The sequence below is a fragment of the Trachypithecus francoisi genome, unplaced genomic scaffold (assembly GCF_009764315.1).
Source record: "Trachypithecus francoisi isolate TF-2019V2 unplaced genomic scaffold, Tfra_2.0 Lachesis_group12, whole genome shotgun sequence".
NCBI classification, from domain to species: domain Eukaryota; kingdom Metazoa; phylum Chordata; class Mammalia; order Primates; family Cercopithecidae; genus Trachypithecus; species Trachypithecus francoisi.
The window spans coordinates 11,904,306-11,929,264 of NW_022681457.1; the positions used below are offsets into that span (position 1 = coordinate 11,904,306).

The window sequence follows — 24,959 nt, forward strand, 5'->3', positions numbered from 1 at the left end:
TATTATTGTGTTGATCTCTATCTCATTTCTTAGGTCTATTAGTAATTGTTTTGCAAATTTGGGAGCTCCAGTGTTAGTTGCATATATGTTTAGGATTGTGATATTTTCCTGTTGAAAAAGGCCTTTTACCATTATATAATGTCCCTCTGTCTCTTTTAACTGCTGTTGCTTTAAAGTTTGGTTTGTCTGATATAAGAATAGCTACCCTTGCTTCTTTTTGGTGTCAATTCACATGAAATGCCTTTTTCCACTCCTTTACTTTATGTGAAGTCCTTATGGGTTAGGTGAGTCTCATGAAGGCAGCAAATAGCTGGTTAGTGAGTTCTTATCCTTTCCACAGTTCTGTGTCTTTTAAGTGGATCATTTAAGCCATTTGCATTCAATGTTAGTATTGAGATGTGAGGTACTGCTGCATTCATCATGCTCTTTGTTGCCTGTGTACCTTGGTTTCTTTGTTTTTGCTATTTTATTTTTTTTTATATTATAGGTCCTGTGTGATTTATGCTTTAAAGAGGTTCTGTTTTGATATGTTGCAGGATTTGTTTCAAGATTTAGAGCTCCTTTCAGCAGTTCTTTTAGTGGGTGGCTTGGTAGTGGTGAGTTCTCTCAGCATTTGTTTGTCTGCACAAGACTGTAGCTTTCCTTCATATATAATGCTTAGTTTCATTAGATACAAAATTCTTGGCTGATAATTGTTTTGTTTGAGGAGGCCGAAGATAGGGACTCAATCCCTTCTAGCTTGTAGGGTTTTTGCTGACAAATCTGCTGTTAATCTGATAGGTTTTCCTTGCTTGGTGCTTCTGTCTCACAGCTCTTAACATTCTTTCCTTTGTCTTAACTTTAGATAACCTGATGACAATGTGCCTAAGTGATTATCTTTTTGTGGTGAATTTCCCAGGTGTTCGTTGTGCTTCTTGTATTTGGATGTCTAGATCTTTAGCAAGGCTGGGGATGTTTTCCTTGATTATTCCCCCAAATATGTTTTCCAAACTTTTAGATTTCTTTTCTTCCTCAGGAACACTGATTATTCTTGGGTTTGTCATGTAACATAATCCCTGACTTCTTGGAGGCTTTGCTCATATTTTCTTATTCCTTTTTCTTTGTCTTTGTTGGATTGGGTTAATTTAAGATCTTGTCTTCAAGCTCTGAATTTCTTTCTTCTTCTTGTTCAGTTCTACTGCTGAGACTTTACAGAGCATTTTACATTTCTGTAAGTATACAATGTTTCTTGAATTTTTTATTTTTTTCTTTATTCTATCTATTTCCTTGATTATTTCTCCCTTCACTTCTTGTATCACTTTTTGGATTTCCTTGCATTGGGCTTCACTTTTCTCTGATTAGCTTAATAACTAACCTTTTTCAGGTAAATCAGGGATTTCTTCTTGGTTTGGATCCATTGCTGGTGAACTACTGTGATTTTGGGGGGTGTTAAAGAGCCTTGTTTTGTCATATTACCAGAGTTGGTTTTCTGATTCCTTCTCATTTGGATAAGCTCTGTCATAGGGAAGGTATAGGGCTGAAGGCTGTTGTTCAGATTCTTTTCTACCATTCTCTTTATATTCCCTTGATATAGTACTCTCCCCCCTTTTCCTATGGACATGGCTTCATGTGAGCCAAACTGCCGTGATTGTTGTCTCTCTTCTGGGTCTGGCCACCCAGAAAGTCTGCCTGGCTCTGGGCTGGTACTGGTGGTTGTCTGCACAGAGTCCTGAGATGTGAACTACCTAGGGGTCGCTCAGCCATTGATACCAACATCTGTTCTGGTGGAAGTGGCAGTGGGGTGAAATCAACTCTGTGATGGTTCTTAGCTTTGGTGGTTTAATGCTCTATTTTTGTGCTGGTTGGCCTCCTGCTAGGAGGTGGTACTTTCCAAAGAGCATCAGATGTGGCATTTGGAGAGGAACCATTGGTGGGTGGGGGCCTAGAACTCCCAAGATTATAAGCCCTTTGTCTTCAGCTACCAGGGTGGGTAGGGAAGGAACATCAGGTTGGGGCAGGGCTAGGTATGTCTGAGCTCACACTCTCCTTGGGCAGGTCTTGCTAGGGCTGCTGTGAGGGATGGGGGTGAGGTTCCCAGATGAATGGAGTTGTGTACCTAGGAGCATTATGGCTGCCTCTGTTGAGTCATGCTGGTTGTCAGGGAAGTGGGGGGAAGCTGGCAGTCACAGGCCTCACCCAGCTCCCACATGAACCAAAGAGCTGGTCTCACTCCCACTGTGACCCCCCAACAGACCTGAGTCTGTTTCCAGCCAGTGGATGCACCAGGCTTGAGAACTTGCCCCAGGCTACCCGCCTCCCAACTGCAAAAGAAAAGGGCTTGGTTCTTTCCCCACTTGGGAAGTCTGCACACCTGATCCGTGCCCTTCCCCAAGTTCTGACCAGGAGGCTTCTCACCCAGTTCAAAGTGCTACAAAGTGCAGCTGGAGAGTTCCTTCTCCCTTTGGTGTTTTTCCCCTCTCCCCTGGGTGCCTTCCCAATAGATCCCTGTGGTGCCAGGCAGGAATGGCCTGCCTAGGGCCCAGCGAGCTCCCAGGGTCTTTCCGACTGCTTCCTCTACCCCTGTTATTTTGCTCAGCTCTCTAAATTGACTCAGCTCCAGGAAATGTCAGAAACTTCACCCACAAACAGACCTTCAGTTTCTCCAGCTGAGGTGGGGTATGTTTGGGAGAGGAGGATCTCCCTTTCCCATTTCCGAAGTTGGGGCACTCACAGTATTTGGGGTGTCTCTTCCTTCACAGGGTCTGTGGGTACTCTTGGGATTTCTGGTTTGTTCTTGCAGTTGATCTGGAGCTAAAATTCGTAATCAGAAATGGTATTGTATTTTGAATTTTAGTTACTGCTTGTTCATTGCTCTGAAGCAGTGTTTTTCCCTCCAACTTTTTTCCTCTGTGCTTCAGATTGGATAATTGCCATCAATCTCTCTTCAAGTTCACTTAGTCTTACTTCTTTTGTTTCCATTCTGCTTTTAAGCCCAGTGAATTCTTTATTTCACATGTTGTGTATCTCGGTTTGATGAAGGCCAACTTATCACTTTATTGCTTTTAAAGTAGGCTCTAAAAATCTAACCTAAGTGAGATTTCACCTCTTGGTCTGAGGCTTTGTCTTCCATTTTCCAATTAATAGTTATGAGTAAATATTATTTACAATAAAAGACAAAGTCTATGCCGCTGCTTTCCATTTTCAGAACTACCTATGGAAACCTTTTCTTTCCAGTCTGATGTTGACAGACCATTTTAACCAAAGCTGAATGAAAGCATTTGGGGTTTATAATAATTTTATTCCATCTTCTTATCAAGTAAGGAAGCTCTCCACCATGCCTAGTTTGCTGAGCCTTTTTCTATTTAAAATCACAGATGTGAGCTGCATTTTATCTCAATCATCTATTGAGATGATTCAAGGAACTGTTACATCCTTATTTATTAATAGTGGTGAATGATATTAACAGGCTCCCCACCCTGGCACTCCTGTGATAAATTCTTGGCAGTATAAACTGTCGGTTACCTGCTTGGCATCCAGTCTCCTTTTTGTCTTTTCTAACAAAACTCAACTTGTGCTCAGGTGTCTCTTCCACCCTCAGATGATTCATTGAAAGCTGACCGAATTCCCATGACAGGAGTAGACTGCCACTTCGCCTTAGCCAGATATCACAAGGCTTTTCCTGAGTGACTAAGGAAAGACTTATGTCCCATGATGTGGTAAGGCCCTATGGACATACAACATAAAATACCTCTCCAGAGAAAAATATAAAATCAGAAATTATGATCTTACAGAAAACTCATATTTTTAATCAGTAGATTCCCTGGATAACTAAATTCATTGGACTAAGTATTATTTCCCAAATCAAGTGTCATTATGTTGTACATTCTGTTTGTTAAATATCTGACACTTGAGCATATGGCATCCTTTCTTTGTGCTATAAATATTCTTTTTGCCTATTGTGAGTACATATTATTCTTTATACTGGATTTAAAAAAATTAATAAAAGAATTTATAAATATGGCAAATGTGAAGATAGGCAGTAGTTCATAAGTTGTATCAGCTTAATCTAAATGATTCAGCAGGGAGATTATTCATCTTGTTGGTTTTTGTTTTTCAAAAAGTTATAGTTTTGGGTTTATAAAAAAGCACAGTGTAACTCGTGGTGGTTAAGGTGAGAAATTTTGTCATCTTCTTGCTGCATCAGGACTTAATAATGAAATGATTCTTGTAGCTCTCTAAAAATTTGGATATATCGAGAATTTTTTCTTCGTAATTCTTTAGTGTGTTTCTGTTGCTTCTCTGCTAAATATGAATAAGGACACATATAGCTCCATATAATAGGAAAATAGCATATAGCCGTCATATGAGAATAAGTGACTGCTACAATAAAAGTATTGTCAACTCTGTCAATAAAGAAGATAGATTTTATTGCCTTCTCAAGTAACAGCTTCCCATGTAGGTAGGTGGCAGGTCATGGCAAGAAGACAGCTCTGCTCCATGATGTCATCAAAGGACCTGGTTCCTTCTATGCCATTTCTCCATCAACTCAGGATGCTGTCTTTATCCACATAGGTGATGTCTCTATGTTCCAGAACATGAAAGTATTCTGACATATCTTCCTTGGACATGACATATTTTTCTAGGTATTGCTGGACTTTGTTTATTTCACTTTAGGTAGGATTTTAATGTGTATGTTGTCATTGAAGATTGGCAATTCTTTCCCTATTTAAATTCTTTCCCTACTGTTCTTGTCCAGTTTTGGTATCAAGGGTGTCTAGTTTTTAAATTCTCCAGTGTAGTTTTATAGGATAGGGATTATCTATTGCTTTGGTATTCACGGAAAAGCCTCAGAACTTATTTAATGATTTTCCATTTCTTCTTGAGTCAGTTTTGGTACTTATAATTTTCTCTGCATGTTTTAAATATATTGAGATAAGGCGATCATAGTATTTGTAAAATTCTAAAAATTTCTGTGATTATGTTCACTTTTTCATTTCTACTACCATTTATTTGGTTCTTTATTTCTTTTTTTTTTTCCTGCTAAGCCATCTTTAGCATAACTGTCATCCTCATGATGTCAAGGTGGCTGTTTGTGGTGGACTCTATCCCTGTTGGACTGACCAAAGGATGACAAACATAGGAATAAAGACAAAGACAAAAGAGTATATTTGGAAGAAGGGATATGGGAGCTCCTTGCTTCTAGTGAACAAGGGCCCTGAGCTTTTACAGCCCTTCATATTTATTAGGTAGAGTGAATAGGGCGGGTGGTTGTCGGTTGGTAGCTTGATTTACAGCAGGCTTGCAAGACTGCATTCTTCAAACAATAGGCTCTAGATGTCCCATTAGATAACCTCAAGGAGCATGGTGCCAGGAAGTGATTCCCTTCAGCAAACCTTCTGGCGGCAGGCACAGAAGCAAGTTTGCCCATATTCTGCATTCATGATAAACAGCTTGCTGTTTGATCATATAGCCTCCAGTGGAATGTTGAGTTGGTCACAATCCCTTTGCCAGGTCTCTACAGCTGTTCTCCCTGTTGACATCCTGTGTCATACCCAAGCAGGAAGAAGGTTGTGTGAGATGACAACAGGCCAGAGTTACATGCCAGCTGTGTCTCTCCACACACCCACCAAACCCCCAGCAAATCTGTACTTAAATTTCACTGGTTACAGAGCCACTACTCCTTACAAGGAGACTGGGGAGATGAGCATTATAAGCCAGACAGATGGCCAGTTGAAGAGCATCAGTGTTCTGCTGTGGAAGGAGTGCAAAATAGACACTGGAGAAACCACTAGCAGTGTCTGCCACAGCTATTACATGGCTAGGTCCACCTGACTTGGAAACTAAGCCTTTTCTATGAGACTGAAGTGCTTTGAAGAGAAATGCTGGGCTTGTCCTTTCTGCTGCTTGTGGCTTTCAGTCACCCTTGGATTCAGAGATAGAAGTCATCTTAATTCCATCACTGAGGCCAGGAAAGCTGATGGAAATCAATTCAAGAGTAAGGAGACCAGGCGTCCAGTGTGACTGGGCGTCCAGGGGTCAGTGCATCTGTGATGACTGGTAACAGCATCACTGCCTGTGAGCCAACAAGGCCCTTGGCTCCCAGGATGAATCTCTCCGGCTCTGATAAGGCCCCTGGGGGAGAGACCTGTCCTTAACATGTACAAGAACAAATCCATCAGCTAACTTCAGATCGTGATTCACACAAGAAGGGAACTTCAAGAGGTCGCCAGGGCTGGTATTTTTGAAACGTTAGGCAGCCCTCTCTGAGGTGATGACAAGTGAATGGCATAAAGGAGCCAGCCCTGACGAAAATTTGGGGTTAGACTATTCCGACCCAGGACGTGCAAATACATAGGTTACAAAATGGAAAATGGTATTTTGGAGGATAGGAGGCCCGTGTAGCCAGAGAGAATGGGAGAAGGTGAGGGCGCACCCAAAACAAATCCCTCAAGCTCTCTACATCTCTTCCTAGCCCACGCACATGCCCCATCAGAGTCATCCTCCGGACTCCGGAGGCACCCAGGATTGCCCTTCCCTTCCCCGTCGGCAGTGACGCTCCAGCAAGGAGCTGACGCCCAGACCCTCACACCTGTCACAGCCAAGCACCCTTTTTCTCCACAGGCCCCTCCTCACCCGGCCTGCGGCTGCGCCTACGCGACTCCCAAAAGCCTTTGGGGCGTGGGTGTGTAGTCAGGGCGGCCTCTGCTTCCGGTCACACCGAGGCCCGGCGTTGGCGACCAACCACTTGTGCGGCGCTGCGGTCCAGGGACAAGTGGGAGCGACCCGCAGAGGGCAGGACCGACGGGCGTTAAGTAGGCCCGGGGCCAAACTGTATCTTGCAACACGAGCTCTGAGCACGGCGGCTTCTGTCCCTGCTTGGGACTACGCTTCCCAGCGGGCGTTGCGCGGAGGTCCCGCCCACTTCCGGCGGCGCTGGCTGCGCACTGGGAGCGGGTCGGGCAGGGCTGCGCTTGGCGGCGGGGAGGGGCGGGGCGGCGGGGAGGGATAGGGAGGGGTAGGGAGGGGCGGGGCGCGGCAGGGGGTGTGGTGGCTCCGCGGCGCGGCCCCGTGGATGCTGGGGCTTGGGGGAGCGCGCGCGGTTCTGTGCGCTGGGCGTGGCGGGCGGGTGTGGCCATGGGTGTGGGTCTGTGAGGGACCGGCCGGGAGGGCGTCGCGCGGCCTCGGGTGACATGCGGGGGGCGGCGAGCGCGGGTGCTCGCGAGCCGACGCAGCTCCGGGGTAGAGGCGCCCCCCGCACAAAGCCCCAGGCGGGTCGAGGCCCGACGACAGGGACTCCAGCCACCTTGGCCCTCCCTGCCCGGGGAAGGCCGCGCTCAAGGAATGGCCTCGCAACCAAAGGCCAGCGAGGAGCGGCCACTACGGGGTCTGGGCACAGAGGTGAGAGTGACAGGTGTTTGGGGCCGGGCGGACAGGGACGAATTCATCTCGGGATGAGATCTGGGAGGGGGCTGGGCTCTCGGGGACCAGTTGCTGGAGAACTGTGTCCCTGGTCTTTGAAGCTGGTGGAGCAGAGGAATCTGAAGATTTGGAAGCTCAAGTGACTCAGAGCGCCAAGCCGCGGTAAAAGGGTGTTGACTTTCCCCGGGTGACTCTAACTAGACACTTTTCCTGTTTTCGTGCTCTCAGGGAGAAAAAAAAAACTATCTCTATGTTGTGGCAGTTCCTAGGAATGGGGTAATGACCTGATCCCACCTGCTCATGCAGGAAGGGACGTTTCTAGGCTGGTGATTTGGGACTGTGTAGACCTGGTCTCTAGCTACTCCCTTCTCTTCCAGCTCTGCCTTCCAGGGACACTGCTCTTCCCAAGGAGAGAAACCAGAAGCTGGAGGCTGCGGGGACAGGAATTGAACCTAAAGCCATGCCCCAGGTAAGTTGGCATTTCATCTTTCCTCTCTGAAATGCAGTCTTGCTTTTCGGGACTTAATGTTGTTTATTTCCTTGAAAGTTTTCAGTTTAAGAGACCTGTTTGGGTGCGGGTTTCTATTTCTTCACATTCTAGTGAAGTGATGGGCTACAGGGAAAAGCTTAAGCTGCCCAGGGCCTCCATGCCTGCTTCTTCATTCCAGTCAGCCTTCATTCTTGATTGATGAACTGAGTCAGTCTCTCCCTTGTACCGCGTTTCTCAGAGGCACTCTGATGAAGGAAGTGTGCTCCTTGAGGAACACGGCAGACCCTTCTGCTATACGTGGTTTGTTCGGTGACCACTTTGTGCCAGCCACTGGACAAATCAATAGCTAAGCCCCATTCCCTGCTCTGGAGCTCACAGCCTGTTGACCCAATGTCAAGGAAACAAGCAAGATTCTAGAATATGATCATCCTTGGGCCAAGTATTATGAGCGAGGACTACAAGGGGCTCCTGGCTTCCAGCCTCTTGTCGCGGAAGGGTAGGCGTATTTACCAAGGAGGTGAGTTTTGAGCCTGGCCTTGAAGGGAGAGAAGATGTTTGGGAGGCACAGTAAAGACAACATTTTAGGGAGAGGAGATGCAATATGAAAGGCTTTCTTTTTCCCACTTGACTTTGTGGCTTTAAAAAATGCCAATAAATAGTTGTGTTTGTTTCTGTTGGCTGTGTCCCATAAATATCCTAGCTAGCTCATTAATAGATGAACCATTTCACTTCCACTGGGGCATCAAAAAATGTATGTACAGATGATTCCGCTTCCGGCTGACCTGCCCAAACTGCTCTTAAGCGGGTTACTGTGATCTTCACATTACCAGATGCAGTGCTCAATTCTTAGTCTTTTTTGACCATCATTGGGATTTGAAATAGCTCAGAGGTTGGCAAACTTGTGCTGGATGAGGGCACAGCAGAAAGTATGTTAGGCTTTGAAAGTCTCTGCTGTGCCTACTCCTTTCTGCTCTGATAGAGCTCAAGTAGCCAAAGAATGAATGGTTGGGCTGTGTTTCAGTAAAACTTTATTTACAAAAACAGGTGGCTGCCAATCCCTCAAATAGTTCATCCCTGTCCTTCAATAGGCTCCCTTTTTCCTTCCCTTGGCTACTAGGATCCCACACTCATCTGACTTTCATCTTCCTGACTTCTCAGTTTTTGCCACAGTTCTTACTCACCTCCCTGACCTGGAACAGAGTGTGCCTCAGCACTCTGCTCCTGGCCCTTCCTTTGTTGTCTGCATGCTGTCTCCTGGGGATATTAGCCTGTTCCTTGTCTGTAAAACCTACTCACATAGTGCTCAAATTCACATTGTGAGCCCAAACCTCTCCTCTGAGCTGCGGGCCTGTGTATCCTGCTCCACTCCTCTGCCTGGGTGTCTAATAGGTAACTCAAGCCAGCCTGTCCAGACCTGAAGTCCTGAGAGTCTCCCATAAACCAGCTCCTCCCGCAGCTTGAGTCCTAGTCAGTGGCCGTTTCATCCTCTCAGTTACTCAGTCCAAAAACCTGTCATTATTGTCTCATTTCTTTCCGTCTCCTTCCGTATTTGGTCCTATTGCAAATCCTGTCAGTTCTTTTTGCAAATTATGTGCAGAATCTGGCAGTTTTCATCTTATCTGTCACCACCAGCAGGTCCAAGTCCTCCTATCTCTTACTGTCGGCTTCTTGACTGTGCTTCTGTGACCTCCTGCTTCTGCTCATGCTCCCCACAGCCCCTTCCCTATGAGCAGCCAGAAGGGTCTATTCAAACATGTCACCTTGTGTCACGCTTCGTAGGCAAGGATTTGGGGCAGTTTTGCCCCAATGTTTGATACAGAAAATATTTGGTGGATGAATGTTTGAATATAGTCTTAAAGTTCTCTTGTGGCCAGTGTTTTGGTATTTAGTGTAGTGTTAGAATAGTCATTTTTATACCTGAAAATGTGCTTCGTCTCTGATTTTTTTTTTTTTTTGCTTTTTGCTTTTTGCTTTTAGAGACAGGGTCTCACTCTGTTACCCACTCTGTCACACAGTCATAGCTAATCGCAGCCTCAAACTCCGGGCCTCAAGCAATCTTCCCATCTTGGCCTCCCAAGGAGCTGGAATTGTGGGTGTGAGCCACCATGCCCAGCCCCTGATTATTTTGTGTGAATACATTCCTAGAAGTTTTTCTTTCCTCATGGATTAAGGTTTCCTAAGCTTATGTGAAATCAGAATACTTCTAAAATTATTATTTTGGATAGAACAGCAGTGGTGCCTCAAAAGCTATAATTCATGCTTTGAAAAATGCATGCTTTGAAAAAATGTACACTTCATCAGGAAAAATAGTTATTACCAAATAAATGTTTATTCATATGTTTTAAAAGTTAACTGAATTGAATTGAAACAAATCTTTTTAGCGTATTTTTTCCAGAAAGTACTTCCTATTCATTCTTTTCTGTGAAATTTCAACAGAAATATTTTTCTGAAAGTGTAAAGTTGCTTTTATTTTTTGTTGGTTTGTATTCTTTTAATGTCTCTGTCTTCGTGTGTGTGTCTGTGTGCGTGTGTTTATATATTATATATAATTATATATGTATATATGTATGTATATATTATGTAATATATGTATATGTAATACAGAATCTATGTAATGTGTTTACATATATCATATATAATTATATATAATAGTTTATGTATAAACACATGCATACACATTATATATAATGTATATATACATATAAATTATAAATATATATGTATTAAATTACATCTATAAAATATTACATATATTATATACATATATTATATGTATATGTAGATATACTTTTATATATGTATATGTATATATAATTTTTTTTTAAGGGATGGGAGTCTGGCTGTTTTTTCCCAACTGGAGTATATTGGCTATTTTCAGCACAATTATAGTGTGCTACAGCCTCAAACTCCTGGGCTCAAGGAATTCTCCTGCCTCAACCTTCTGAGTAGCTGGACCTGTAGGCATGTGCCACCATACCCAGTTCATATGTATACTGAGTTAACTTACATCAGATGCCTACATCAGGAGTAGATTCTATGCCTGTGTAATGTTTTCTCTGTGGTATAGTGTAAAAATGTGAAACCCGTTTTGAAGTCTGCATATTTATGTTGCAGCAACAGGAATTAACAGGACCTGCACATTTGACAATGTTTTGTCTCCATCTAAATTAAGTAGGTTGATGAAGACATCAGTTAGGGAAAGTTCGTTTTATTTTTATCTGAAAACGTGTTTTCTACTGGAACTTGTTTCACTGTCAGGGTGAATGGATACTAAGTGTTACTGCTATTATCAGAGTGGAAAGTTCTAATAGAAGTAGAATGGCAAAGTGGTCAAAGGTCATGGACTAGGTTCACATGCTAGCTCTAGCATCTAATCACTGCATAACCTTCAGGCAACTCAAATGACCACATTTTCTTCATCTATAAAATGAGGAAAATAATTAGACCTGCCTCAAGCAGTTCTTGTAAGGATTAAGTTGTGTATAGTGCCTGAAACAAGGTACGTGGCACACAGTAAGGACTTACTAGTGTTAGCTGGCAGCATCCTCATGTCATCATGACGGTTTTAGAAATTTACAGGCAAGACACTTAGATGGCATACTTTAAAAAAAAAAAGTGTGTAATATAGGACAGAACTGGGCAAATTATGGCCTACGGGCCAAATCCAGCCCACCACCACCTCCTTTTATGTGGCCCACAAGCTACAAATGAGTTTTACATTTTTCAGTGGTTGAAAAAAATCAAAAGAATAGGTGAAAATTAAATGAAAGTCACATTTGGGTGTGCATAAAGAAAATTGTATTGTAGCACAACATACTTGTTTGTTTATATATTACCTGTGATTGCTTTTGTGCTACCATGGCAAAATTGAAGAGTTGTGGCCGAGGCCATGTGGCCCACAAAGCCTAAAATATTTACTTTCTGGCTCTTTACAGAAACACTTTGCTGACACCTGAAGTGGAGGTTAAGAGCATGGACTGTGGAGTCAGACTCCTGGGTTCAAAACCCAGCTCTACAGTTGACTGACTGTGATCCTGGGCACGTTACAGCTCAGTATTTCCTCATCTGTAAAATGGGAATAGTAATAGTACTGACTATTAGGATTGTTGTGAGGATTAAATAAGCTAATATATAAGTATATAGAATAGTGTCTAAAGTGTTGTAAGTGCTTTCAGCTATTGTTATTGCTGTTATTTACAGGAAAAGACATTTTTAAAACAAAAGTCATTGATTCTGTACATAAAGAGCTGTCCGAAAAAACAGAAAATGTCTTAGGAGGATGTATGTATGTTGCTAAAGTTGGGTTCCTCTACGTGATTAAATTGAAGGCATGTAACAAACCAGTGATACAAAAGCAGATCACTAATGCATAAACAGGATCAGCCTGGGAAACTAGGATTGATTCTTCTTGGCAAGTAAATAAGTTCCTCTTCTTTTATGCCAAGATGCTTCAACTTGCAAAATTATTGCTGAGAGCTGACCAGCATTTGTTTTAGACTAGCTTGCTCAGGTAGCCATATTAGTCTGTCTTTTGCTCAAGGACATTAAGCAGTTCTTGGCTGTTTCCTGCAAGTATTACCTCATGGTTTACACTGCAGGGGGCCTTTCAGTCCCCAGCTTAGGAGATTTCTCCATCATGAGTTTACCATCGAGAGTATAGCTCTGCAGTTGACTGATTCAACTACTTCTGCAGTTGATCTTCACTCAAATCAGGATATCACTTACAAAACCCTTTTGACCTATCTTTACACAATTCAGTTAAAAATGTCCTTCAAGTTTGGTAGCAGGTTGAAGAACATGTGATTGTATATTATTCAGCAGAAATTAACACCTCAAAGGGACTTTTGTTTCTAGTAGAATAATGTGAATCTTTAAAAGGTTCAGCTCTTGGTTGGTGTTGTGGTTTGTTAAGTGAGGTATTTAAATTAGGTTATGTGTAGTCAGATGCAGCACGGTGAGGAACACTCAGAGCAGAATGGCAAAAAGATTGTGTATTACTCACAGATTCCAGAGAACGGCACGGCCACCAGCACACCTTGCGGGGCTTCCTGGAGGGCCCCAGAGACATTCAAGACACATGTGCCCAGCCAAAGGGTGGGGACCAAGAGAGAGGGAGGGACCTGTGGGCTGGAGCCTTTATTGGGGTCCAGGGCATTATCTAGGTGTGTTTCCCAAGACAGGGTTGGCTTCGATACTTTGAAGGGACCTCAAGGCTCAGTAAGGGAACTTGAAGGTTACATTATCAGGTTCACCACGCTTCATGCAGACGTACAGTGGTCAGTTCATAGTATGGGGCCTTTTCTATCTAGAACATACAAATGGGGACTGGGCGAGGACTGCCTGAACACATATAGGTCAAGGGTGACAAGCACAGGGAGCATCCCTATGAATGAGAGTTATGACAGTCAGCATCATCATAAGTCATGTTCACTGCATGCTTCCATTGTGCCTTGCACGTTCTAAGTGCTGTGTATGTATTGCCTCATTTAATCCAAAACGTAATCTATAAGGTTGGTATCATTGCCTTTTCCATTTTATAGCTGGGGAACCGAGGCACAGAGGCATTAGGTAGCCAAGTGAGGTTTCGTAATTCAGCTTTTGGGGTAGTCCAACTGTTTTGCATGTTCATTTCAGTTTAGACTTGGAAAATCCCACAGCTGCTAGTCATTTAAATCTGCCTTCTGTTAGCCACAGGTTCCTGGGATTAGAGTTGCAACTGAATAAATGTTTAAACTACATTGGAACGTATCAGAGTTGTAGGCTGAAACTGTAAAACTACGCTGCATAAAAATCTGCCAGCAGGAGCTGAGCAGCCCATCTTGCCCGTCGGTCAGGAAAGTCCTGCTCATGCCGAGCTGTTAGCAAATGTGCTCCTGATAGCTCCTCGTAATGTCGAGCTTCTCCAGCACGGCACCTTGGTTCTTAAAGGCATTTCATTAATTTAAAACATTATAGTGTTTTTCATTCTTATTACATATTCATTTTAGAAAAAGAATATTGCTAGATTTTTTTAAATGAACCTCTACTGAACACTAACAGTAAAAATAGATATTCTTAGAACCTAGTTTAGTCATGAATATTGATGCTTTGAGGTTCATCTTAAGTTTATTGCCCCATTCTTACACTGCTTCAGGCCACTCAAATGTCCCCATGTTGGATAGTGCTGTAGTACCTATTGTGCATAGAACAAGTTAGTCTTCGTTATTTATAGTTTTGAATTGCTATCAGGGGTTTTTCTTGCGGCTGCCTCCTTTCACCTCCACAAAACTGCAGGTTCTCCAAAGGCAGGGACTGTCTCCATATTTTTCTCTTTTCCCTGGAGTTTAAGAGAGAATGAGGTAGCTGTATAATACCTAACTAGATCTCCAGAGTACTGAGTTTATAGTCTCTTACTCAAAATGAAGACAAGGACTCTTTAGATCCCTATATTAGTTTGTTAGGGCTGCCAGAACAAATACCACAGAGTGGGTGTCTTAAACAACAGAAATTTCTTTTCCCAAGGTTCTGGAGGCTGGAAGTCCAAGATCAAGGTGCCTGCAGGTTTGGTTTCTCCTGAAGCCTCTCTCCTTGGCTTGCAGACGGCCGTCTTCTCCCTGTGTCCTCACGTGGCCTTTTCCCTGTGCCTGCACACCGTGGTATCTCTTCCTCTTTTAATAAGGACACCAGTCAGATTGGGTTAGGGCCCCACCCATATGACCTCATTTAACCCTAATTACCTCTTTGAAGGCCCTGTCTCTAAATACAGTCACATCCAAAAGTACTGGGGAATAGGACTTTAACGTAGGAGTTTTGTCGGGGGACACATTTCTTTCTATAACAGCCCCCCAGTCATGTCGGGGCATGAGCACTGGTTGAGCAAGAACATGGTTATATCATTTCAGGGCCTGGTGACATTTGGGGATGTGGCCGTAGATTTCTCCCAAGAGGAGTGGGAGTGGCTGAACCCCCATCAGAGGAACTTGTACAGGAAGGTGATGTTGGAGAACTACAGGAACCTGGCATCGCTGGGTAAGGGCTCCCACCCCTTTTTCCACCCCTCACCCTACCCACTTCCTTGACTAAGAAGCCTTTCATGCCTTTATCACCAAGACCTGCACTGCCCTCTCGCGTCAAGCCAAGGGGACTGCACCTCAGTCTGGACAGCCACACAGTATGTGACCAGGTTGTTTTTCATGTGTCTAGGACTCTGTGTTTCTAAGCCCGGTGTGATCTCCTCATTGGAACAAGGAAAAGAGCCTTGGACAGTGAAGAGAAAAATGACAAGAGCCTGGTGCCCAGGTGAGTGTGGGAGAACCAAGTAGGGTGAGGCCACTGCTGGTCACAGTTCAGCTGCCTCAGACACACAGCATCTTCAGCAGACTCTTCCTAAGCCTCTTGCAGTATCTGTTATTTATACTATTTGGGAATACAGAAATTTCAACTACAGCTTTATTTCCAGAACAGCAAATTATCAAGTAAGATAAGGAATTAGAATTATAGATTTCTTTCAGAGGTTTTATCCTAATAGGAAATGGTAACAGTTTCTAAAGAACTGAGAATCTTACAAGGTTTCTTTGTTCAATTCACATTTAAAGGAAACGCTTGCATTGACACCAGGACAAGTTACTGACAGTTATAAATTAAAGTGACTCATATGGGTCATCATATCGCATCAGAGAACAAGAATGTTTGTGTGAAGTTTCCAATTTAACATCATATGAAATCACATACTTCAAGCTAGTTTAATGACTTAAAACTGTTTTTTCTTCCTGCAGATCCTTCATCTCTTGTTGAGACTAGTTAATTATGAAGACTTACATTTTTAAGTCTAGGATCTGGACTTTTATTAGTTAGCATTGTAATAAAAAAAAGGAGGTATGTAGAGATAGAGATGAAATTTTTGCTAGATGAAATGGAGAGTGAAAAACAGTTGACTTAAAGCTGAAATAAGGATCATATAGCAATTTTTTTCTATAGCCTCCACTTTCTCTTTATATTAGACATTTTATCGTACTTTTTTTTGTGTGTGAGCTCCCTTATCTCTTGATTTTTAATTGCTTTTTCCAGTCTTCTGCTAAAAACATAATGTGAACTCTTGTTCAACTTTTAGGTGGGAAAGGTCTTATTGTGTCCTTTAGGACTATGGCTACACAAATTTAGGAATGTAGGGTTGGTTGAATATTGCTAGTAATACAAGAAAGCTTTCAAAACGATTTGCTTTTCATTTTCTTCCGTAAAAATAAGTGACTATCATATGCTTTTTTGTGGCTTTTAATTTAATGGTTACATTTTGGAATTTTTCTTCATACTAACACGATAAAAGATATATTTGCCTTCTTTATATCTTTCAGACTTGAAGACTGTGCGGAAGATCAAAGAGTTACCTCTCAAGAAGGACTTCTGTGAAGGAAAGCTATCCCAGGCAGTGATAACAGAGAGACTCACAAGCTATAATCTGGAGTACTCTCTGTTAGGGGAACACTGGGATTATGATGCTCTGTTTGACACACAGCCGGTAAGTCAGAAGACACATTTCAGGCAAGGGGAAGTATCCTTCATGAGGAAACTCTTCGTGAGGGAAGAGACCATGACTACAATAACTATAGAAGTTTTCATTTGAATACACTACTTCTTATAGACAGATTATCCCCTCAGAACAGAGTGGGCCTAATCTCAATACACATAAGAACAGTGGAGGGGGAAACTGAGTTGTAATGAATTACAAACAAATCTGTCAAGGTCAGAAATGTTTGACTTGCGATGAATGTAAGAAAGCTTTGAGTAGAATATCGACCCCTCCTTTTCATCAAAGATTTCATACAAGAGAAAAACTCTGTGGACTTGTTGAATAATTTGTATGAATATGGGAAAGCCTTCCGTCTGTGTTAAAAGGTTCATACTGTGTGTAAGTTCATACTGTATGTAAGTATGACAAATTCTCCATAGCAGAAAGTTTCTCCTATTTTTCTGTGCTTTTTCCCAAACATATGCTATAACTAAGCCCTATCATTATGTGACCTGGTGTACCAGAACTTAAGTTGCAGTTCTTGGTATGGAGTTCCTTTTTTGCAGTGTGTGGACACAGTCCATCCCACTGGGACCAGGTGGGTTCATGAACATGGTTTGATTTTAAAAACGTGCTTTTACCATTGCAGGGCTTGGTGGCTATCAAAAACCTGGCTGTTGACTTCCCCCAGCAGCTACACCCAGCTCAGAAGAATTTCTGTAAGAATGGGATATGGGAGAACCATAGTGACCTGGGATCAGCAGGTAAGGATGTCCTTCTCCCATATCTGAATCTATCATCGGGTACCTCCATTTTCAAACCAGTTTTGAATTATGGAGGAGGGAGGGAGTGTCTTCTGACGTGCTGGCCTGAATTTTTGTTGTGGATTCCTAAGACAAGAATTTGGCATTTGTAGAGGTGAAAGATGGTGTCTTTGTTATGCTTAAAGTGTTATCTTCTGTGTCTTTCAGATCCTACTCACCTGTTTTTCTGCTTTTTTTTTTTTTTTTTTTTTTTTTTTTTTTTGAGACAGAGTCTCGCTCTGTCACCCAGGCTGGACTGCAGTGGCCGGATCTCAGCTCACTGCAACCTCCGCCTCCCGGTTCACGCCATTCTCCTGCCTCAGCCTCCGGAGTAGCTGGGACTACAGGCGCCCACCACCTCGCCCGGCTAGTTTTTTTGTACTTTTTTAGTAGAGACGGGGTTTCACCGTGTTAGCCAGGATGGTCTCGATCTCCTGACCTCGTGATCCGCCCGTCTCGGCCTCCCAAAGTGCTGGGATTACAGGCTTGAGCCACCGCGCCCGGCCTTTTCTGCTTCTTTCAGCAGTAACACTCTTCTATCAAAAAGGAGTGGTTCTCAATTTTAGGATGCCAAGACTATTGGCCAAACCTCCTGTCTTTTCACTTTTGCAGGACATTGTGTGGCTAAGCCAGATTTAGTCTCTTTACTACAGCAAGAAAAAGAGCCCTGGATGGTGAAGCGAGAACTGACAGGAAGCCTGTTATCAGGTGAGTGCAGGAGAGCCTAGTGTGGAAAAGTCACTGTAAGAGAGAGCAGGGCTTTTATTAAAAAGACTGCATCCTCACTAATATACAGTAGGAAACTTTACCAGGCTCTCCGGGTCTGGAAAGAAAATTGAACTCCAGGATTTCCAAATAATTCTTTCCTTCTCCTTTGCCCCCTTCTCCCCAGTAACTCCCATTTCCCTGCAGTTCCTTTTTTTCTTGACCACTGGGACATGTATCATCCACTCACTTCCTTAAATGAGGAACTGGGACGTGTATCATCCACTCACTTCCTTTTCCGGACCCTGATGCACTTTTGAGCTGACTTCCAAAGGTTTTCTCTTCTGTGGTTAAATAGCCTATTGTTTTCATCATGCATCCATTCCTGTGAGAACCACAAATTGAAAGTTATGTGACTGAGCCACTCTGCTGAGTATTGGCAGGCGATTGGAAACAGAGAATTACACATAAATGTAAACCGTCAGTGAATTACTGTAATGGAAAGGATAAGACATGTTTATGGATAGCTTGCATGAAGTCGAGTTTGCAGAATTTCAAATAGGGTAATACAGAGACAAAGGAGATGTTGTTCCCAATGGCTTCTATGTTTTAGTAGGACAGGTGGGCAGAAGTTGAATTGCAAGAAGGCAGAAGTAAAGGATCTTTTCCTCTTGATACACAAGGGAAAGAAAGGAAACTTCCATAGAAATAATGGTTTGTAGAAAATGTAACTGTTTAGTTTGGCAAAAGAATAGAAAACCATTACCTTATCACAACATACACCTTAGACCCATTTAAGTTAGGATAAACACATTTTTCACATAGTAGAAATTATAGTGTATATTCAGTTATGCATTCACATGTTTTTCATGTGGATTCCACATTGTATATGTCATTGCTCAGTTAGGTTGCTTTACATTTCTTAGTGTTAAAGATAGAATAGATTTTTCAAGTTAAGTGAAAACTACATATTTTGGGGATTGCTGTATTCCTGGATATGAGCACCTGCTGGGCCCTGAGAGTTGTTTGTTTTTGGTGACTAGCAACAATTACAACAATTAGATGGATGAGTTTAATTGCATCTTGAAAGCATTGGTTATTTACATGAAAACTTGTGCTCATTATTTGTTGAAAGATTATACACTAAAATTATTCTTTTTTTATGGAAGAAATTGAACTTTTTTTGTAAATTTGGTTTTTCTCTTATCTTTTTGTAAAATGTCTGTCATTCGTACCCAGTTCTCTTGTGTATTTTCTTAACAGTCTCAGTGATTGCTATGTACATAAGCATACTAATTCTGTGATATATTGTCTCAAACTATTTTTCATCTATGGCAATAAGAGTTTTTATTTTAATTAGGTCTTTTAAAATTATGGCATGTAAAATTTTTCAGTTTTTATATAGTCCAGTGTTATTATTTCTAATGTGATTTATCCTATTTGTGTGCCTAACAACTTAACACATATAGTTCTACTTCATTTTTAATGACTATTTAGCCAGGCGCGGTGGCTCAAGCCTGTAATCCCAGCACTTTGGGAGGCCGAGACGGGCGGATCACGAGGTCAGGAGATCGAGACCATCCTGGCTAACACGGTGAAACCCCGTCTCTACTAAAAATACAAAAAACTAGCTGGGCGAGGTGGCGGGCGCCTGTAGTCCCAGCTGCTCAGGAGGCTGAGGCAGGAGAATGGCGTGAACCCGGGAGGCGGAGGTTGCAGTGAGCTGAGATCCGGCCACTGCACTCCAGTCCGGGTGACAGAGCGAGACACCGCCTCAAAAAAAAAAAAAAAAAGACTATTTAGTATTATAACATACGAATATACATAATTTATTTAAGTTATTTACTGTTGAGGATATTTAAACATTTAGGAGGTCTTCTCCAGTTTTTACCTATAATCAACAGTGGTTCAGTTTGTACATATCTTCTTGCTTACATGTCAGAATATTTCTTGAAGATATATGCTTGGAAATGAATTTGCATGGTCAAAGCATACATATTTTTAAAGTGTCACAGATATTTTGCTGTACCATTGGTAAAGAATATATGAGAATACTGTTTCTAGACATCATCACCAATATGGCTATTTTGTAGTTTAAAAAAAATTTTGCCAAGCTGCTAGATGAAAAATGTTTTATTTAATTTGCATTTCCCCAACTACTTATGATGTTGAGAGTATGTGCACTTAAATCTATTTAGAGTTTATACTCATTACTCACATTTCCATTGGTTGTATATTTTCCTGTATTTATGCAACATTGATATGAATGCTTTTTTTTTTATAAGTTTGATAAAATTTTCCCCCAATTTTCTGTGGTCTAGAAGTTTGCATATGGTATTTCTTACTATATAGTAGCTTAACTTGGGAGTTATCTTCATTGATAGAAGCATGTACTTTGTTGATTTTTTCATTTGTTTCTCTCCTAGATTTAAAAAAATGAATAGATGTCCCATTTGAATAATATAATACATTTATTTGACCTTCTGTAACTTATTATTTCTCTCTCCTGTATCCCCTTCCTTCCTTTTCTTTCTTTCCTTCTCATTTTTCCCTTCTTTCCTTACCTTTCTCTTATCTTCTGTATTTTGCTGTGTGGTCTGTTTTATTTTACATATTTTTTACATGTTTGTTTTATTTTACATATTTTTTACATTTGTTTTATTTACACATTTTTATTATAAAAAAGGACACATAAAATTTAAACCATTTTAAAGTGTACAATTCAGTGACAGTATATTATGTGAGGTGATATGTTAATTAGCTTGATTGTGGTAAACATTTCACCATGTATATCAAAACATTTTATACCTTAAATATATGCAATTTTTATTTGTCAACTGTGCCTCAATAAAGCTGGAAAAATATTTATTGCCAAAAAAAGAGAAAATGGAAGGCTTCATTGTGGAATGGCCAGAGAACTGAGGATGTTTTCAGGCTTGTGGAAGTAACCAGGAAAATGTGAAAATTATTATTGTTTTTTGAGTCAGAGACTGGCTCTGCTGCCCAGGCTGGAGTGCAGTGGCCTGATCATAGTTTACTGCCACGTCAATCTCCTAGGCTCAAGCAATCCTCCTGCCTTTACCTCCTGAGTAGCTGGGACTACAAGCACATACTACCATGCCTGGCTAATTTTTTAAAAAGTTTTTTAGAGATAGGGTCTTGCTATGTTGTGGAGGCTGGTCTTGAACTCCTGGCCTCAAGTGATCTGCCTCAAGTGATCTGCCTCAGCCTCCCAAAGCACGGGGATTACGGGTGTAAACCACTGTGCCTGGCCCTAAATGTAATAGTTTTTAGAGGTGTAAAATGTATGTTGATGAATTCACCAATCAGTGAATTAATTCACTAGTTTTCCTTTTGGCAGATTCCTTTTTCCTAGCACATGAAAAAGGAAATGTGTGTTTTGTTGGTATCTTTCAGGCCAGCTATCTGTACGTGAGACCCAGGAATTATTTCCAAAGCAAGATTCATATGCTGAAGGAGAAACAGACAGAACCTCAAACACTAAACTTGAGTGTTCCAGTTTCAGAGAAAATTGGGATTCTGACTGTGTGTTTGGAAGGAAGCTTGCAGTAGGTCAAGAGACACAATTCAGGGAAGAGCCAATTACTCATAACAAAACCCTCTCTAAGGAAAGAGAACATACGTATAACAAATCTGGAAGATGGTTCCATTTGGACGTTTCAGAAGAGAAAGTTCATAATCGTGATTCAATTAAAAATTTTCAAAAAAGTTCAGTGGTAATAAAACAGACAGGCATCTATGCAGGAAAAAAGCTTTTCAAGTGTAATGAATGTAAGAAAACTTTTACTCAGAGCTCATCTCTTACTGTTCATCAGAGAATTCATACAGGAGAGAAACCTTATAAATGTAATGAGTGTGGAAAGGCCTTTAGTGATGGCTCGTCCTTTGCCCGACACCAGAGATGTCACACTGGCAAGAAGCCCTATGAGTGCATTGAGTGTGGGAAAGCTTTCATCCAGAACACATCCCTTATCCGTCACTGGAGATACTATCACACTGGGGAGAAACCCTTTGATTGCATCGATTGTGGGAAAGCCTTCAGTGACCACATAGGGCTTAATCAACACAGGAGAATTCATACTGGAGAGAAACCTTACAAATGTGATGTATGTCACAAATCTTTCAGGTATGGGTCCTCCCTTACTGTACATCAAAGGATTCATACTGGAGAAAAACCATATGAATGTGATGTTTGCAGAAAAGCCTTCAGCCATCATGCATCACTCACTCAACATCAAAGAGTACATTCTGGAGAAAAGCCTTTTAAGTGTAAAGAGTGCGGAAAAGCTTTTAGGCAGAATATACACCTTGCCAGTCATTTAAGGATTCATACTGGGGAGAAGCCTTTTGAATGTGGGGAGTGTGGAAAATCCTTCAGCATCAGTTCTCAGCTTGCCACTCATCAGAGAATCCATACTGGAGAGAAGCCCTATGAATGTAAGGTTTGTAGTAAAGCGTTCACCCAGAAGGCTCACCTTGCACAGCATCAGAAAACCCATACAGGAGAGAAACCATATGAGTGCAAGGAATGCGGTAAAGCCTTCAGCCAGACCACACACCTCATTCAACATCAGAGAGTTCACACTGGTGAGAAACCCTATAAATGTATAGAATGTGGGAAGGCCTTTGGTGATAACTCATCCTGTACTCAACATCAAAGACTGCACACTGGCCAAAGACCTTATGAATGTATTGAGTGTGGAAAGGCATTCAAGACAAAATCCTCCCTTATTTGTCATCGCAGAAGTCATACTGGAGAAAAACCTTATGAATGTAGTGCGTGTGGCAAAGCCTTTAGTCATCGTCAATCCCTTAGTGTACATCAGAGAATTCATTCTGGAAAGAAACCATATGAATGTAAGGAATGTAGGAAAACCTTCATCCAAATTGGACACCTTAATCAACATAAGAGGGTTCATACTGGAGAGAGATCTTATAACTATAAGAAAAGCAGAAAAGTCTTCAGGCAAACTGCACACTTAGCTCATCATCAGCGAATTCATACTGGAGAGTCGTCAACATGCCCCTCCTTACCTTCCACGTCAAATCCTGTGGATCTGTTTCCCAAATTTCTCTGGAATCCATCCTCCCTCCCATCACCATAGCCTCAAGACATCATTTCTGTTTGAGTACTCCAGCAGTTTAAAACCCCATCTCCCTGCCCTTTTGTTTTCTTTTTGTCCCTTATTAGTTTGTTCTTCACATAAGTGTAAATGTAACTTATTCACTCTTGTAAAACTTATAGTTTCTTTAATTGGTTAACACGTGAGATGTGCTCAGCACAATGTCTGGTCCATATTAAGTGCTCAGTAAACTTAGCTCTTTTAAAAACTTTGTATTTGAACATTGAAAAGTTACAGTAGTCAGCTCTGACAAAAAACGATGCAGTAGGATGAGGGTAGGAAAAAGCACATTTTAGATCAGGAACAGCGTTCTCCAGTAGTGGGTGAGGTTTTGCCTTTGTTGGTTTAAAACTTGATTCTATAATGTCGAGTTAGTTTTGTGGCTTTCCATCTGACCCTGTGTGAATGTAAGGTGATGTGACCTTGTTGGTGAGAAAATTAAACTTTACATTTGACTTGATTTGTTTTAGAAAGTCTAGGGACCATGAATGAATAAGCCACCTGGGACAAATGAATTTAAAAAATCAGAAAAAAATGCAAGATTTATATGCATAAAGTTAAAACAACTGACATGTTACTCAAGAATTAGAAAACTTTGCAAGATTTGACCTGTTTAAAAATCACATTTATAATTTGAACTGTATTAAAACTTTTTTTTTTTTTTTTTTTTTTTTTTTTTTGAGACGGAGTCTCGCTGTGTCGCCCAGGCTGGAGTGCAGTGGCGCGATCTCGGCTCACTGCAAGCTCCGCCTCCCGGGTTCCCGCCATTCTCCCGCCTCAGCCTCCGAGTAGCTGGGACTACAGGCGCCCGCCACCGCGCCCGGCTAGTTTTTTGTATTTTTAGTAGAGACGAGGTTTCACCGTGTTAGCCAGGAGGGTCTCGATCTCCTGACCTCGTGATCCGCCCGCCTCGGCCTCCCAAAGTGCTGGGATTACAGGCTTGAGCCACCGCGCCCGGCCGTATTAAAACTTTTAAGGAACCATTCATTGTGAGGTAAACTGATCCAGAGTAGGGGTCAGCAAACTATGACTCATGGCCACAGTCTCACTGACTGTTTTTGTATGGTCTGTGATCTAGAATTTTAAAAAAATTTAAAGGGTTGAAAAAAGTGAAAAGAATATTTTCAACATGAAAATTATATGAAATTTAAGACTTGGCGTTTGTAAATAAAGTTTGGTTGGCTTCGGCCACACATTGATTTATACCTTGACCTTTGTACTAGGCTACATACAGCAGCAGAGTTGAGCAGTTGTGACAGGAGACCATGTGGCCTGCAGAGCCCAAATATCTACTGTCTGATCCTACACCGAAAATGTATGTGATCCCTGCTATGGAGCAGAGGTTATCAAACTAAAGCTCATGGGCCAAATCCTGTCTGCTGCTTTAAATAAGAGTTTTATCAAACCACAGCCATGCTTACTTGTTTAACTATTGACTATGGCTGATTTAGACAACTGTGACAGACTATATCGCTTGCAAAACTTCAAATATTTCCTATCCTTTAATGGGAAGTTTGCCAACCTCTGCTCTAGAGAAAAATGTATAAAAGATTCTAATTTTATGAGGGTAATACAACTGTCACATCAAAAACAAGAAAACAAATGATAAAGAAACTCATTTATCAATAGAGGTGAAAGGAAATTATTAAACTATATTGAAAAATAAAGATGTCAATAAAAGGAGAAATGATATTTTTCTAGAAAAAAAATATTGCTCAAATGTTTGTAAATTATAATTCAGTCCCAGTAAGATGTTTTTACTTTGACGGTAACAGGGAAGCATAATTAGGCAAGAATAGCAATAATTTTTTTTTTTTGAGATGAGTTTCACTGTGTTGCCCAGGCTGGAGTGCCAGTGGCACAATCTCAGCTCATTGCAACCTCCGCTTCCTAGGTTCAAGCAGTTCTCTGCCTCAGCCTCCGAGTAGCTGGGA

General features: G+C 41.6%; 1 protein-coding gene across 2 annotated transcripts; it reads left to right on the forward strand.

The window, feature by feature from the left end:
- Positions 1–7,018: 7,018 nt before the first annotated feature.
- ZFP28 (ZFP28 zinc finger protein) lies at positions 7,019–23,485 on the forward strand. 2 transcript variants are annotated; one of them, XM_033224574.1, is made up of 9 exons: positions 7,352–7,377; positions 7,776–7,867; positions 14,390–14,523; positions 14,770–14,896; positions 15,071–15,166; positions 16,219–16,382; positions 17,023–17,137; positions 17,789–17,884; positions 21,299–23,485. In XM_033224574.1, the coding sequence occupies exons 4-9, from the start codon at positions 14,863–14,865 to the stop codon at positions 23,005–23,007; spliced, it is 2,214 nt and encodes a 737-aa protein (XP_033080465.1). In that variant the 5' UTR covers positions 7,352–7,377; positions 7,776–7,867; positions 14,390–14,523; positions 14,770–14,862; the 3' UTR covers positions 23,008–23,485. The 2 variants fall into 2 exon arrangements, with proteins under 2 accessions (XP_033080464.1, XP_033080465.1); XM_033224573.1 differs by lacking the exon at positions 14,390–14,523 and having other exon boundaries at positions 7,019–7,377.
- The last annotated feature ends 1,474 nt before the right edge of the window (positions 23,486–24,959 follow it).

Excerpts from the sequence above, each read along its gene's own strand:
- ZFP28 (XM_033224573.1), top strand. The coding sequence starts at position 7,170 with ATGCGGGGGGCGGCGAGCGCGGGTGCTCGCGAGCCGACGCAGCTCCGG. Across the intron at positions 7,378-7,775 it reads TACGGGGTCTGGGCACAGAG|CTCTGCCTTCCAGGGACACT; the intron begins GTGAGAGTGACA and ends CTTCTCTTCCAG. Across the intron at positions 17,138-17,788 it reads TAGTGACCTGGGATCAGCAG|GACATTGTGTGGCTAAGCCA; the intron begins GTAAGGATGTCC and ends TCACTTTTGCAG.